The sequence below is a fragment of the Leuresthes tenuis genome, unplaced genomic scaffold (assembly GCF_036924035.1).
Source record: "Leuresthes tenuis unplaced genomic scaffold, fLeuTen1.0.hap1 SCAF_23, whole genome shotgun sequence".
Taxonomy (NCBI): domain Eukaryota; kingdom Metazoa; phylum Chordata; class Actinopteri; order Atheriniformes; family Atherinopsidae; genus Leuresthes; species Leuresthes tenuis.
Window position 1 is genome coordinate 4,126,686 of NW_027325377.1, and position 16,738 is coordinate 4,143,423.

The 16,738-nt window shown below is 40.7% G+C and overlaps 1 protein-coding gene across 1 annotated transcript; it reads left to right on the forward strand.

Annotated features, from left to right (window-relative positions):
* Window positions 1–1,623: 1,623 nt before the first annotated feature.
* tspan9b (tetraspanin 9b) lies at window positions 1,624–16,330 on the forward strand. Its single transcript, XM_072377919.1, has 8 exons — window positions 1,624–1,758; window positions 12,322–12,384; window positions 12,621–12,740; window positions 13,171–13,245; window positions 13,332–13,427; window positions 15,089–15,199; window positions 15,362–15,445; window positions 15,826–16,330. Exons 1-8 carry the CDS (start codon window positions 1,702–1,704, stop codon window positions 15,895–15,897), a joined length of 678 nt encoding a protein of 225 aa, XP_072234020.1. The 5' UTR covers window positions 1,624–1,701; the 3' UTR covers window positions 15,898–16,330.
* The last annotated feature ends 408 nt before the right edge of the window (window positions 16,331–16,738 follow it).

The following is a 16,738-nucleotide window of genomic DNA, read 5'->3' on the forward strand; positions in this document are numbered from 1 at the left end:
CAACAGCGGGTGAAGAGGCAGTTTAAGCCATGTTCTCTGGTGGTCTGAGCCTGGAAGTTTGTTCTAAATAAACCGGCCAACAGCGGGTGAAGAGGCAGTTTAAGCCATGTTCTCCGGTGGTCTGAGCCTGGAAGTTTGTTCTAAATACCAGGGATATGCACGAATGATGGAAAAGTACCGGACCTTACTGTACTGTAGCCTTACTGACCCCAGACACAGTGATGGTGATCAGAGAACTGGGAAAACACGCTTCCAGCAGGCCTTTTAAAACAGCCACGGTACAAATAGACTTTGCATGCAGCTTTCTTCTGAGGAGCAGTGACTGTTGTGCTTTTCATATTTAAGCAGACTAATTTGCTTGATTTTCATCGATGCAAACAACTTGCTTTAAACACGTTCTGCATGTCTGATTAACTGCTTTAAGGGTTTCTTTATGATGTTTGTCATGTTTATGTGGGAGAACTGAACTGAGCAGAAGATAAATTCTTTTCAACCTGCTCACATTACAAAATGTGGTTATTGTGTCGTTGGACTGTCTTGCCTCACCTTGTCATGTCGGTGCTCAAATAGAACAGTGGTTTCTACGCTTTGATTTCATCCCTGCTTCAAGTTTTTATGACAAAACTTCAATAAAAGACAATATGTTAGGATAGAATAGGCAAAGACCAGGTTTTCTTGGTGCATGAAACTTACGGTAGCTACCTCCAGCTACCTCCAAAAGGATAAAAACAAGAATAATATACAAACAAAAGGTGTGTTTGTAAGGTCTGTGCAATGATTTAAAGAGTATAACACGAACTGTACAGAGGGCACATTTTTACAGGAAGAACAACTAACTGCAATGCATGAATAGATAAATATGGTATTTACAGTGTAAATTAGGATGGTACATACATTGTCATGGTGTATATATATATATATATATATATATATATATATATATATATATATATGCAGCAACCTTCATATATGGATAAACATGGGGACGGGAGGAGCCTGTAACATCTTTTACTGTAGTGCCTTTTTGTCTCCTTTCAGGTGATCAACTCTGATCAAAGAAAGTATTTCCATTATATCTGAATTCACTAATATGATCTGTCTGGGACATAGCTTCTGTTTAATTACATTAGATGAAGTCTATGAGGCACTTTATGGAAATATAACTGAACATTTGTAATTTGAGTGCTTCAGATCCACGTTACAGCTGAGTGTGGGTGGCGCTGGATTCTCATTGCAGCGCTCTCGTCTTTTCTTGAGACCATCTTTATTTAACACCATGATGTTTTCCAACTGGGGAAAGGTAAAGAGTCCAGGTTTGACTTCCCCATATATGCGTTTGCATCCTCCTAATGTACTCTAAGTAATTATTGAGACAACTTCTCAATCCTTCGGTCTCACAAAAGTCACCTTCACACGTTGTCAGTCCTCTTTGGAACATGAGGGAGGTCTGCTAGAAACCGGGAGGGAGGTGAGGAGGCAGAACAGGGAGGGAGGTCTGCTAGAAACCGGGAGGGAGGTGAGGAGGCAGACCAGGGAGGGAGGTCTGCTAGAAACCGGGAGGGAGGTGAGGAGGCAGAACAGGGAGGGAGGTCTCAGCTGAGGCAGTGAAAGGAAACAGGTGAAACAGGCTGATTTACTGTCTCTGCCTTCAGTCTGTAAGCAGCTGCTGCTCTCTGTGAGGAGTAAAGGAAAAGAAAAGCCATGGCTGTGAATAAATGTGTCAAATATCTGCTCTTCTTCTTCAACCTTCTGTTCTGGGTGAGTCTGGACTACAAAACCTGCTTCAAAGCTCCACGTTTAGATGATGGCATTCCAGTTTCTGAGAGTTTGAGCCACGCATCTAATTTGAATTTTGTGTCAGTTTGAGGCAGAATTTATGTATTTAACAGTGTTTGTTGGTTTGAAAGTGAAGCTTATTGTGTTCACTAAAGATAAGTTTGGTTTTCTTTTTGTGGGATTTCTTTTTCGGATTATTTTTCCCTCTTGTCTGACTTTGCTTCCCTCTCTTCTCTGACATCTTAATGTTCTATCTGTCATGTAAATTGTGTAGAACAGGTTTTGTCCGCTCTTTCGAGTCTCTGCCTCTCCCTCCACAAACAAACATGTGTTCAGTTTCAGGGCGTGGCTGCTTGGCCTCACCTCGTCTGGTTGAACTCTTTTAAAAGCTGAATGAAGGATGTAAATGTTCGAAGCAAACATTACCACATTGTTTGACGCTGCTTCTGCTTTTCAGTAGTAATTATTTGTACAATTCTTTCAATGAAAGTTTGATTCAGTTGCTTCACCTGCTTGCATTTCCCTGTACCCTCTGCTGGAAGGTTTCCCATTCAAAGCAAATGGCCCATGTCGGTTAATGTGTAGCTCCACAAAGTCATTTTAGATGCCCGACACAAACCTGGTAGTGTTGTTTCAGATACTATTTTTGTTTTTCTGAAAAGTGAAGGACCAGAACTCTGTCTGGTGTTCAGTCAGAAGATCTTTGACCTGGTTAATATTCCAGTCGAGACACACCAGCCTTTCCTCTGCTTTCAGGGCCGTGTGCCTGATGTGACACTAAAAGCCTCCGGGTACTTTAAAGTGAGAGATATTAATATGAATACATCTCGGCTAAATAGCTGGTTTTAGGAAATTAGTGACCTTGATCAGAGGCCAGGAACTCATCGCAAACTGGTTCTTCACATCTCAACAACAAAGGAACCAGGAAAACTGGTTCCACGGTGGCTCTCTGATTGTCTGCTGCTGAGGATCAGTTACACGAGGAGCTGGGCTGTCGGGACCTACACAACCAGTTCAAGTTTAACGTGCTGCGTTCTTTTGAGAAAGCAGAGCTGGTGAGGTGTGCCTCTACTAAAGAGGAAGTGAAGATGGGGCAGCCTACAGAGCCACACAGGGCATCAGTCATTCTTCCATTCACCTGTTGACAGAATTTAAAGTTGACTTTTTAAACGTCACCAAGTTGAAATGTTGGTCTCTGTGGCATCCTGTTGGCTTGGTACAGTCAGGCCGTTAATCTGAGAATCAGAAATATATGCAGTCGGTCTTTGTAGGCTCTCCTGTCTCAGATTATCCAAACTGTGCACCCCTTGCACCCCGTCCCTCCTGTTTTGTAGGCTCTCCTGTCTCAGATTCTCCAAACTGTGCACCCCTTGCACCCCGTCCCTCCTGTTTTGTAGGCTCTCCTGTCTCAGATTATCCAAACTGTGCACCCCTTGCACCCCGTCCCTCCTGTTTTGTAGGCTCTCCTGTCTCAGATTATCCAAACTGTGCACCCCTTGCACCCCGTCCCCCTGGTTCTGTCATTGTCTTTGCAGATTTGAAGTCCACTTTGGCTGGGTCCACTTTTAAACCACCCCCCTGTTGCTGCTGAGGTCGTTTCAGTTCTTGTCTCCCAGAAACGAAGCAAAATCAATGTTAACGCGATTCGGAGCACTCAGTGGACATGGTGGCCCTGATGCGTTTACATCATGATGGTGATTGTGGGGGTGGAGTGGGCTCGTTTTTTTACTGTAAGGCCTATTTGCTGCATGTTTTTTTTAATAGCTTTCATGTCCAAACTGACTGTTCCCGCCACTGAAACACGGTCATAATGAGCTCTGTAGTCATAAACATGGACTCAAAGGAAATGCTCCATCTGTTTCTCTCTGCCTAAGTTTTGGTTTGACTAAGAGTTGTCACTCTTCTCTTATTGCTCAGTGCTTTACCATCAATACGAACTGATACATTACAGCAGCCTAAATATGAAATAATATCTGTGGCTGCATTTTCCACAGTCCAGCAGCTTGGAGCCTGCATGTAAATATACACACAGGTTGTTTTATGGTCCCTGGAGAAGAGAAAACCCATTACAGCGGCTCTGTCTCTGCATATTAGTGTCTGTTAGAGTGCAAACGCCTTCTTTCCTCCTACTGTAGAGGAAACAGATGATCCAAACAGAAAGAAAGCATGTTGAGCGCTCTGGCAAACCACATGTGGACCGTCTGTCTGCCAAAAGCCTTCCTTCAGCATCGATAACTGAATTTTTCTTCATGTATAAAGATATCAGCTTCTTAGTTTTTAGGCTTTTTCTTAGTTCTTAGACCCAAGCTGTTTACAGATGCAGAACAACCTGGAAGAGTCACAAAAACACAGAAAATGGCTCAACTTTGTGATTGTTTTCAGTTTCTTGCTCCTTTAGGGGGGGGGGGGGGGGGGGGCCTAATCCGCATTCTTTCATATAATGAAACTCTGAAAGCCGTAAATATTACAACAAACTCTCCAGAAGGCGCAGCAGAGACCCATTGTTACCTGAATCAATGGAAAACTGTGACTGTCAGGAGGAGGATGAGCTCAAAGTGAAGTCTAGTTAAAAGCTGAAGTGGCGTTTGTTTGAATGTGTGATACCTGTTGAGCCAAACAGATACTGAGGCATGACTGCACACGCCTTGATGCTAATCAGCTGCATCACTGTTGTAATTCTGTGACCCAGTACCTGTTTAGTGGCATTGCCTCGTCAGCTCGCAGTTTCATGAATCCATAAAACGAGTTTCCCACTCTGCAGTGGTGTTTCTGCTGTGGAACAATGGAACCGCCAACTATCGTCACTACATGACGAAAAGAAAAGTGAATAACAGCATGATCTCATCACTGCAGTGGAATCCCGCTCAGTCACGACAGACAGGTACACAGGTGACGTCCAACAGTACACCTTCCTGCCCCGACTGAAATACAACGAGGGAAGTATCAAAAGTAAGAAGGAAGAAGAAGGTTTTACAGAAACTGTAAACTTAAACCACCCCGATGGGCGATAATGCAGTCAGATTTAAGCAGATCTGTTTTTGAGAAATTTCTAATTTAGTTAATTCAGCTCTGAACCTGATTAGATGTAAACCTGAATTTATCATGAAAAACTCTAACGCCCAACTATAGATCATGACTCCAGTAATCAGTTTAACTTTAAACCAGAACAGAGATAATCCCAATAACTTTATCAGTACTTTGGACGGCTTCTTTTGGTACGATTCTTTGACATTTATCAGGTTTAATCCACAGGAAAAGCAATGTAATCCTGAGGAACAGGTAATGAATCCTTTTACCTAAATAATGCTTAATCCTAAACTGAAATCCTTGGTAAATGTAATTGACTCAAATCCTGAGTTATCTTGAACTGGACTATCTGGCATCCAGGTAAAATCGACCATTTCTAATCTGATTAACTGCAGCTGTTTTCAGATTAAATTCCCATCACATGTAAACCTGCACAACCTCCACAATGACTAACTGTGTAGCCCTTACAGTATCTAATCCTGGTCAATATCTATCCAGATGTACAGAGATTTGGATTGGAGACAGTCCTCATTAGGTTTAACTCTGGTTCTTTCTGATCCTGATCCACTCACACTTGGTTCAGTGATATTCTTGATCCACGATAACTTTGATCCTGATTCCACGAGTAACTAAAATGTTCTGTTCTGCTCTGTAAAAAACTGACATCTACACTGAGAACTGGACCACGGCTCAGATCTGTCGGGTCAGATTTGGCCTGCAGGAGTCAGATCTAATGTGTCGCAGCAGCAGTGTTTTCAGTTTTAGGAGCAGCTTTTCTCACACAGGCCTCAGCTCTGCAGCGTCACACAGACATCAATAAGTGCGTCTGTTCCTGTGACAAAGATTGGTCCGGTTACCCGGCCAAGTGGAGCTGAAACCACAGCCTGACCTAACGGTCATGCTGAGGCTCGGTGTGATACAGAGCAGGAAACTGAGCTCCAACCTCACTGCAGATGACATATTTTGATGTCATGTTGCAACAGGGCCGTCTCCCCTGGTCTTTGTTGGGTCTGCTTTGGCTACTGCAAGTACAAAGGGTGTGTTTGTTTTTCAGACCTGCGCTCGCTATGTGGTTCTGCGGGTTTCTCTGAGTGTTCATGACATGGTGCTGCTTCAGTAGTGCATGTCTGACAAAGATCCACAGCTCAGATGAAGCTTTTCACCGAATGTTTGTGTAGTTGCTCTGTAACCGCCTTTAAAGAAAACAGCAGCTTTGTTCAGGCATGTTTTCTTTTCATTGATAAAGCAGGTAAAACATTACTGTACAGTCACAAATAGACTGGTTTGTCCTCTCTTTTCAAACAACAAACCACATGTTAACTGATGGCAATGATGTGAACAAACTGTTTTAGTTTTTGTGATCTTTAATCTCAGCAACAAGCACAACATGAGCAGAAAGATGGAGGTTTTTTCCGGAGGCTGTGTCACCATCAACAGACGTCTGTTTGTCGCTCAACCAATCTGAGCTCCGGTCTGCAGGCATCACAGACACAAAGCTGAATGTAGCTCCTCTCAAAGCTGGCTTTAAGGATCCTATCGAGAGTTTAAAAACATCTGTACTGTTCAACATTCAGTTAAACAATTGAACTGGGGACTAAACTCTGGTGGGTCTTAACTGGGAGAGGGAAAAACACTGCGTGTGGGTTAGGGTGGGACTTTTGGTATTGCATGACTGTCGGGTCTCTTTGTCCATGCAGATAAGTACATAAGTTTACTGACCCAGGAGACTGGTTCAGTCCTGTCTGCAGCTCCAAAACTTCTAGGTTAGCTTCTGGGAAATATTTTGGTTTAAATGGACTCCTTCGCAGTGTTGAGCAGATGTTAGAAAGCTGTGGTAACAACTCCCACCCTGTGACTATGCCATAAGAATATAAGAATTTTACAGTTTTAGAGCCTTGATTGTGAAGCCATGGCAGGGGTCCAATATTTGTTTAGGTCCCATCCTAACTACCGGTAGATGATAACCATGAAAAGAGCTGTTTGCATTTTCCAGACACTGAGGAAAGAGGCTCCCATGCTTCCTTAATGATCTCCCTTTGCATCAGATCCACTGACCCATCCGTTATGAGATAAAGGAGATAATTCCCTCCCACACTGCTTTGCAGCTGCAACTTTTACAGCGCTCAGTTATTTTCATCCAGTCGCACTAACTGTCTTTCATGTGGATAAATATGAGGACAGGAGGGTGAATGCGAGCAACACTATATTTCACTTTTAAAGTCTTAAAATGAGCTTTGATGATAAAGCAGTATACTATAATGTCCACTTTGTGTAACAATGTGGTAAAACCACAATAGATGAAACATCTAAAACACTTTTTGTAAATTATTTAATGAGCATTTGAGGTTTCAGAGTGTGGTTGCCTTACCTTAACCCCATGACATTTTCCATCAAGGCCAAGGAAAAGATGATGGGTCTTTTTTTTCTGACTATACAACCAGACCCCATCTGTAATAAGGGCAAATATCTCCGCCACGCATTTCCATTCGGAGCTGAATCAGCTGAAAACAGCTGAAAACAGCTGAAAACAGCTGAAAACAGCTGGGCTGGTTCTCCGGTCAGGGGGAAACTGAAAGGTGCTACTATGACCATCATTCCAGTTATTACTCTTTTTACTCTCAGGATTGCAACAGATGAGTAAGATCCTACATCCTGAAATGACCCCCCCCCCAACCTAATTGCCAGAGGTGGTTGAGACCACATAGTTAAGCTTTACAAATAAAATCTAATTCATATTCAAAAGGACAAATGACTTTAAAAAAGTAGATTAGGTATGAAAACTGTTTATTTATGCAATTCCCACAGAAAAAAAATAAAATGAATCAATAAAACATGGACTGTTGCAACTAGATACGGTCCGATTCAATCCAATTTTATTCAAATACAACCCAATTAATTGTACTTCTATAAGACCATTAATTTAAAGCAGCTTAGTTTATATTGATTGAGTTATTTTGATTTCGTCCTTTCATTCCTTTTAGCACCTGACTTTCAATCACACAGCAATGAACCTTTTTGTTCTTGAGACAACTTGAGTTGCACAAAGTACACTTAAAGGGAAATTACAGTATGTCAGTCCATTCCTAATTCATTAGGAGCTGAATTGTTAATGAGGAGAAAAATATCCAGTAAAAGGGGAACAGGAAATTCAATATTGAGCAAAAACACAAGCAGCAGCTGTGAGACGGCTTCAGTGTTTTTATTGATGTTCGGACACATTCTCATGAGTGTCGATGGGTCACCTCCAGCCTGACTGCAGCGTCTCAGAGCTCCATTTTTCCTCAGGAGAAGATTATTTAATGTAGCAAACAAACAAACTCATACTTACAGTCACTTCTTATCCCAAAGAATTGCAGCGCGAGACCTCAGCTGCATATTAGATGGTCATCTCTGTAATGCTTTAAGAGGCACTATTAAACCGTTGAAAGGATGATTTATTTATTTAGGAAATAAGAGGAGACACGTTCATCACTTTGATCTGGAGCTTTTAGTCTTTTTTAGCGGCACATTTCTGAGCTGTTTCCGGTTTTTAGGAGTAACTATGCAGCTTCTTGTCCTCATTTCATTGGTTCCTCACAGCCATTGGGTTTAACTTCCCCATCCCACTAAGCAGGTAGTCAGAATAGGTTCCTCCAATGATCCATGTGGAAAATACGGGCCGTCGAACCTCGCCTCTCTGCAGAAATCCTTAGCCATAGCGCTGATGGCTTATTTTACTCATGATATGTCTTGAATCTAAAACGTGACGATGTAAAGGAGGCTAAAACACTGTTTGGTGGTGAAGGACTTTAGAAATGAGAGCAGAAAGTTGCAGCTTCCCACATGTTTCTCATAGCAGCACAAAAATCTTCTTAAATGAAATTCAGATTTCAGGTGAGCTCACACTTTTCCTTCAGCAGATAAACTGCACCTGCATATTTAAAAGAAGACTAACAATAAGGATGGTTCTTCTAAGCTGTAACACTGCTGAAAATGTCCAAATTATTACCATCAACTTAATCTTTTCATAAGCAGCTCAAAGCTTTATTCTATTTATACTGAAGATGTCTAATTCAGTTTTGGTTGTCAGTAAAACTTGTTTAAATCTCTTTACATGGAAGACTTTGGTGTGAAATATCACAACGGAGTATTGAATTACAAAGAGAGAGCATCAGGTTGTGGCTTCACTGGTCAGGCGTGTGCATGTGTGGGAAATCCTCGACATGCTGGGAGTCAGTAGGTGTGAGAGACTCAGGGTGTGGTGCTGCTGTGAGGTCACGTCCTATTTTAATCTGTTTCCGTTCATTCAGAGGTGGAACGAGTGATCCATCATCCTCTTATAAAAGTAAACTTCATGCATCCGTTACAACTTATTAATAGTTTGAAACATTTTAACCTCAAATGACCCATGAAGGCATTTACATTAAAAAGGAGAAGGGGAAATATGGAAGGGCTGTTATTCAAGAAGTCAGAGCTACAGCTCGTGATCAGTTTTAATAAGAGCAAATTATTTTGTCCAGTTGATGCTCCTGAATCTAAATAAATGCTCAGACTTGTAGTTCGTAAATACTCAGAATACATAAAAATCTAAATAAAAGTATATTCTCGGCTGTATGAAATGGATTTTTATTTAAATCAGAAATGAGATGGAGTGTGTGTACTTTCTATATTTAGAGGGCTAAAACATGAGGAGCCCACTGTACTTGCGGGGTCCAACGTGTTCTGGGGGAACCACATGTTTAAAAAGTTTAAATGGTTTTATGTCTTGGGTTGAAATAGGCTTAAGTGTTGGACACTGACTTGTGATGGTTAGGGTTACAGTAAAGGACCCGGGAATACATCATACTCATGATGAATCGCATCAAAAACAGATAAAAGAGTATATTTTAGTATTTTAGGGAGACCTTTTCCATAATTTCTCTGCCATTCTCTCTGTAAATGAGCTTTTTTCATCACTCAAATGTTGGTTTTTGGAGAGCGTAAACACAGCTTCCTGTGAGTTCTGGCCTTTCCTTGAAATGTCTCCTAATTTAATCCCGATCGTCCTGTTATAGACAGCTCTTTATCTGTCTCCGTGGAAAAGCAGATGCCTGCTCTCTGTTTTCCGGCTCTGTCTTCTCTCTGCTTTAATGATGAAATATTGATGACAGATAATTTCTCACAGCAGCTCGTTTGCGGTGGCTAATTGTGTGAGCGTTCAATAATGCATGTCTGTCATCCATCTGAGCCGCGCCCACAGAGCAGCTGGACAGCACTACTCACAGTCTTATTGCTTTTGAATTTTACATTTTACATGGTGACACTTGCTCTAAGTTTTGTTGACTCTGTCTAATTATTGGATTAGTTTATGTCATCTTGTCATTTTTACTCCTAATTTTTGCTATTGTCTTTATGGATCAACTTAAGTTGCTCTGTCCACCTTGTAAGGATCATATTCAATTGAATTTAATTTTATTCATATTTTATTTCATTCATATTACAACAAATGTCATCTCAAGGCACTACAAGCCTATTGGAATCCAATTAATTGTAATTCAATCATAGTCCAATCAAATCCAATCTCCCATTCTACTATTAGAAACTCTGGGAACAACAAGTAAACCTGCAGCCTGAGAGCAAAGTGCTCTGTTAGGAAAATATCCAACTATGAGATCTTTAAGATGTGATGGAGCTCGGTCATTAAGAGCTTTATATGTGAGGAGAAGAATCTTAAATTCTATTCTGAATTTAACAGGGAGCCAACGAGGAGAAGCTAAAACTGGAGAAACATGATCTCTGCTGTTAGATCTCATCAGAACTCTGGCTGCAGCATTTTGGATCAGGTGGAGGCTTTTCAGAGGATCTGTGGGACAGCCCAATAATAAAGAATTACAGTAGTTCAGTCTTGAAGTAACAAATGCATGAACTAGTTTCTCTGCATCACCCTGAGACAGGATGAAGCCAAGGAAATACCATCTAGAGTAAGTATATAACTAGACAATTTCTCCCTGAAGCGCTCAGGTCCAAAGAGAACAACTTCAGTTTTGTCTGAATTTAAAAGCAGACAGTTCTGAGTCATCCAGGTCTTTATGTCTTTAAGACAGGCTTGTAGTCTGACCAACCTACTGGTTTCATCTGGTTTCATAGATAAGTACAGCTGAGTATCATCAGCATAACAATGGAAATTTATGCCATGCTGTCTGATAATGTTACCTAATGGAAGCATGTACAAAGTAAAAAGAATCGGTCCAAGCACAGAACCCTGAGGAACTCCATGACTTACTGCAATGTGTGAGGAAGATTCTTCATTTACAAGAACAAACTGGAATCTATCAGATGAATATGACTTAAACCAGCCTAATGCACTTCCTTTAATCCCAATAACATGTTCAAGTCTCTGTAACAGAATGCTGTGATCGATCGTATCAGAAATAAAACATAAAACCTCAAAAGTGACTCATCCATGCATTTTCCATACCTGCTTCATCTCCCGTCACCTTAATATAATTCATGCCACAACAGATAAAAATGTGAAACAAAACGAGTTGAAAAATACAAATTAATATTAAATTCTTATACTTTAATAAGGCTGTGACTGGTCCGACCCAAGAAACTTAATTCAGCTGCATCTGTTTTCAATCTCATCCTTTCTGTCACTACTTGTTCTTGTACAGGGCAGCACAGAGGAAACTGCAGTGTTCATATTCTGTATAAGTGTAGCCTGCAGTACCTGCATCAGGTCATTTAGATTGATAACAAAATAAATATTACTTGCTTTTTGCTTTGCAGGCGGTTCCTAATTTTCTGCCTAAGTCATCCTCTTTCTGTCAACATTTTCAGACAGTAATTAATGTAAATTTCTTTAACTTTAAGATCTTTTTTGGTCTTTGAGCCTTTATAATATAGTGAATGATACCATGAAGTTTGGAGAAGCCACATTAATCTGACATCCTGCCACAGAGACACTATAAAAGGCCATCAAAACTGTCAAGCAAAGCAAAATGGTGTGGTGCTGGACTGGAAACCAAAGATCAGGCCTGGGAATGTGCATAACTTTTCAAACTTACCTTTTCCCTTTGATTTAATTTGCGCTGTGTAATTTTAACCTGGTTTTGTTATCATTGTTTGTGTTGCATTGTTTTTAACCTATGTACGGTGACATTGAGTGTCCAGAAAGGCGCCTATAAATAAAATGTATTATTATTATTATTATTATTATTATTATTATTATTATTATTATTATTATTATTATTATTATTATTATTATAACAAAGGTCAATGCACTTAAAAACAAGTCAAAAGCACAGTTTTGAGGATCATAAACGTCTCTAGTGTCGCTTTCAGGACTATAAGTTTGTGAGGAAATTTGTAACTCCCTCATGACTGTCTCCATTGTTCTTGAACCCTTTATCTTCTACGGAGCATGAACGTTCTTGTTAAGGAGGAAAACAATCTCACACATCGGTGTAGCTTTGTAGTTCTGCTGGTTTTCTCCACCAGATGTCGCCAGATTTCTTTCAGTCCTATTGAATTATTTCATTGTCGTCTTTTTCTTTTCAGATCAGCGGTTGTATCATCCTGGGTGTCTCCATCTACCTGAAAGTTAGCAAGGATCAAAATGAGGTATGACATCCTGAATTTATGAGAATAAATACGCTCTCAAAGAACACAAGTTAACCACGTGACAGTTTTGGAAATGCCTTGGACTGTGGTGTCTGTGTCTGATCAATGCTGCAAGTTTCTGAAACTCCACCTCATGATCTCATTCCACACAGTGCAGATATAGCAGCTGTTTGAGCTTTTATCTCCCAAAGCTAGCAGTGACTAAATCTCTGCCTCCTGCTTTTGTCTGTCCACAGCTCACAAATGAAGCTCTTCCTGGCATTGACCTGATGATCGCCATCGGAGTGATAATCATGTGTCTCGGCTTCCTGGGCTGCTGTGGCGCCATCAGAGAGAACCGCTGCCTGCTGCTGGTGGTGAGGACTGTTTTTGATTCAGTGTGTTTCATGGAATTGTAGTTTTCTTGGGGAACTACAGTCAGCTGACGCTTTTATTGACTTTTCCCAACCTATTCCAAGTAAAAAAATAAAAGAATTTAAGGTTATTTGTATCTTCAGTCTTTTTACATCACAAATTAAAAATATACATGAAAACAAGAGGATGGAAACACTTCAGCGGACACAAATAAATGTTTTGTTCCCTGATATTTCAATGAGGGGTGAGGAGATGAAATTCAGTGAGGAAATGAAGGAGTTTTGGTGGTTGAAATAGTTTTCATAATCTCAAATAAAGGCAAGAGGAACAAGAGAACAGTGATAACGCTTGGATTTAAAGGTGAAAAAGTGTAAGAATATGAGTAAATAATTTTGTGATTGGTTAAATTGGACTGTTGAACTGTTCCCTCAGTTCTTCATCAGCCTCCTGATCATCTTCATCCTTCTGCTGGCGGCAGGCATCGTGGGAGCCGTGGAAGAGCAGAAGGTAAAACAGGAAGTGACACGTGGACAAAAAACTATTTCAATTGGGAATAGGTCTTATCAGATTTCACGTTACTTGTCTATTTGCAGGTGAAAGACTGGGTGAAGAAGCGTCTGGAAAAGTTCACCCCGCTGTCCAGTCAACCGCAAAATGTGAAGGACGACCTGGAGAAACTGCAGCGTCAGGTAACCCAACACCACCAAATCCAAATCACTGAACAACCCTTTGAAATGACATAAAACAGTCAAAATGTCCTCAGAAAGCACTAACATTTCATTGACTTATGATAAATTCCTGGACTTTTGGTAAAGTCCAAAAAAACACCTGCCATTTAACAGAATAACAAGGACAGCAACTTCCCGTGTTCTTTCTGCAGGCTAAGCTAACCCCAAAGATCATTTCAGCAAGGTTAACTTCCAGTTACAAGTGTCTGGTGGTTCTATGGGACATAAATGTGTAGTCTTCACTTAGACTTAAAGAGATTGTGAGTATATTGTCAAAAATATGAGTTCCTCAAAGTCAGCGGTTTAACAAGCTACAAAGTTTTAGTGTATCTCAGAACAAAAGTAACTAGTAAGTAACATGCACCAGATTGGAAACAAAAGATACAGAGCCAGCTTAAAAAAATAAATGTTAATAAAAGTAAATATTCAGTGTAGGTTGCGGTTTACTGGTGAATATTTCCAAATAGAATATAAATAAGATAATAAAAATTGGTTAATCCAGCAGTTGCACAAGAAAAATGGCTTTGTAGCCCATAATATGCCCTTAACTATGATGTCACAAGATGAAAATCTGATAAAAACAATTTTTCACTTAAGATTAAGATTATGAATAATAGCTTGAAAAAAAGGAAGAAAAAACTTTAAATAAAGCTGAAAACAGTGAGTGTTGATCTGCTTTCATCATACTGTAGTTACAGGAATGACCACAAGAGAGCAGACTTTCTTCAGGGTTTCTCTTAAAGGCCTCTTGAGTTATGCAGTTTAAACAGGAGATCAGTCAGCCAATCATGTGGGAGCGCTGGAACCAGTTGAGTTTCTCAACATCTGTCTTTCTTAATAATAATAATAAGGATAACAATACATTTTATTTGAAAAACACTTTGTTTTTATAATGTAATCTCAAAGTGCTACAGGAGTTAAACCCATAAAAACAATACGCACATAAAAACGCAGCAACCTGAAGTCATTAAGATTTCAAGGATTAGAATGTCTCCTAAAGAGAAAAGTCCTTTTTCAAAGCCAGACACGGTCTGTGGAGGTGGGCTGGCAGGGGAGCGGCGGAGCAGAAAGCTCGGCCCCCCATTGTGCAGGTTTCAGTCCTCGGACAGTTGGGCCGGTGGGTGCTGGTGGGCCGGAGGGATCGTGCTGAGGTGTATGGGGGGAGGATCTGGGGATCCCAATGAGAAGTGCGTTGCAGTGGTTCAGTCTGGAGGAAACAAAGGTGTGGACAAGCTTCTTGGCACCAGGGAGCGTGAGAGTGGGACAGGGTTCTGCAATGTTTCTGAGAAGGTGCTTGAAGTGAGCCTCAAAGGTTAGCCGAGGGTCTGTAGATGATGGTGAAATGTCCCGAAAAAGTCCTCCCATGTTAGAAACATGACATGGGTGGTGAGCAGAGTAAGAGGTCCACCAGCAGCCGGGGCCTAGCATCGGGAGCGGTTCAGGTTCACCGGAGCCAGAACCGAGTCTGAGCTTTATCAAAAAGAAACCTTTAAAAGCAACAAATATGTACTGGGATAGAAGGGACTCTGAGTTACTTTAAAGATACGATTAAGTTAAAAAACGGGAAACAATCTGAACTGTTTTTGTGGTTCCAACCTCTGTCTCATGTGTTTTCCTTCCAGCTCAAGTGCTGTGGCCTCGCGAATGGACCAAGTGACTGGGACAAAATCCCCGACTCCTGTCGCTGCAACGCCACTGAAACCGTCAAGTGCGAGTCCACCTACAACCAGACGGTGAGGGCAAGAGCGCGACTGCTGGGTCTGAAATGACCTCCACGTGCGGATTTAATTCCATGAACTGCAAACGAGGAACATTATGTTGTGCTGGTTAAAATAAAGGACTGAATATATGTGCTGCTCAGATTAATGAAGGTCATGTGTGATGTCATCCTGCAGCCCTGCTCCAGCCAAATCATCAAACTGATGCAGGATAACCTGGAGGTGGTGTTAGGAATCGCCTTCGCTATCGCCATCCTGCTGGTGAGCTCGCACACAAACACACGCTCGGGTTTACAGCACTTCAGAGGACATTACGCGCATTTACTTTCTCACTGATGCTAGGAGGACGTTTTGTCTCCCACAATGTGAACAGTTTTAAAAAAGGAGGAGCTGCACAGGGACAAAGATCATTTAACAGAAACAGTCACAACAATTGGTTCAGAGTCATAGAAATAAGATCAATTTCTCATTTAATTAAACTTGACTGCAGGGAAATAAATAGTCTCCATGGACACTTTTTATCAGTGTAAAAATAAAATGTATCCACATTATTTTAATCATTATACACAACGCAGTGCTTCTGCTTCAGCTTCAGCGACATCAACATTCAGTTTTAAATCCGCTGTTTCTTCTCTCCACAGCTTTTCGGGATGGTCTTCTCTATGATGTTATACTGTCAGGCTGGCAGGAAGGATGACGCCACCACTGCCTGAGTCGCCGCCTATCCTCGGTGCCCGAAGGACCCATGTAACCGCCACCTAACCTCAGTGCTCCTGTAACCTATCCTGCACTTTCAGCAAGAAGAAGCTCTCTGATATGTTGGCTGGTAGATGTTGTACAGAGTCCCATTAGTGACAAAAATACACTGAAGTTCAATACAATCAATGATTTGCACAAAGAGGTGCTCAAATGTAAAACCAGTTAAATTAGAATTGAAGTGAGGAGTAAATTTATTTGAATGTAATCATTCCTGCTATTCATCATTCACTGAGACCAAAGATTTGTTGTTAAAATTGTTTCCCAGAATGTTGGAGTTCCTTTGAGCCTTAACCTGTGATATTCTGTGAGCATTTTAGTGAACAACTGTCCTGTATAAAGTAAGCTGATGTTTTTAACAAACAATTCTGTTCATATTAAAGCCTTAAAGAACACAATTTGGACGAAGTGACTTTCTGAAATACTGGAACTTAATACCTATGGAAGCCCATTACTGATAAATTGTCAGTTTTATGGTTGGTCATAATAAAAGTTCTCACCTAAATATCTCAACTCATCTGTTTTTTGTTTTTTTTAAGGGACATAAAATCTTTTTTTGGACAGCGATGGGCTTCCAGACTATTGCTTATTGCCTCTTTATGAAAGAATAAGCCTTAAATTCATTGCTGCTGCTTCATTATTATTGTTCTGAACATTCTTACATTGTGGTTCTTTTGGAGCAAAGCTTGGTTTTTGTATTCAGTTGCTTTTTATTAAACACTCACTGGTCGAAGGGTCTTTTTATTTCCATGTATCTTTTAACAGTTTAGCTTCACTTAGTAATCTTTATGTCCCTTG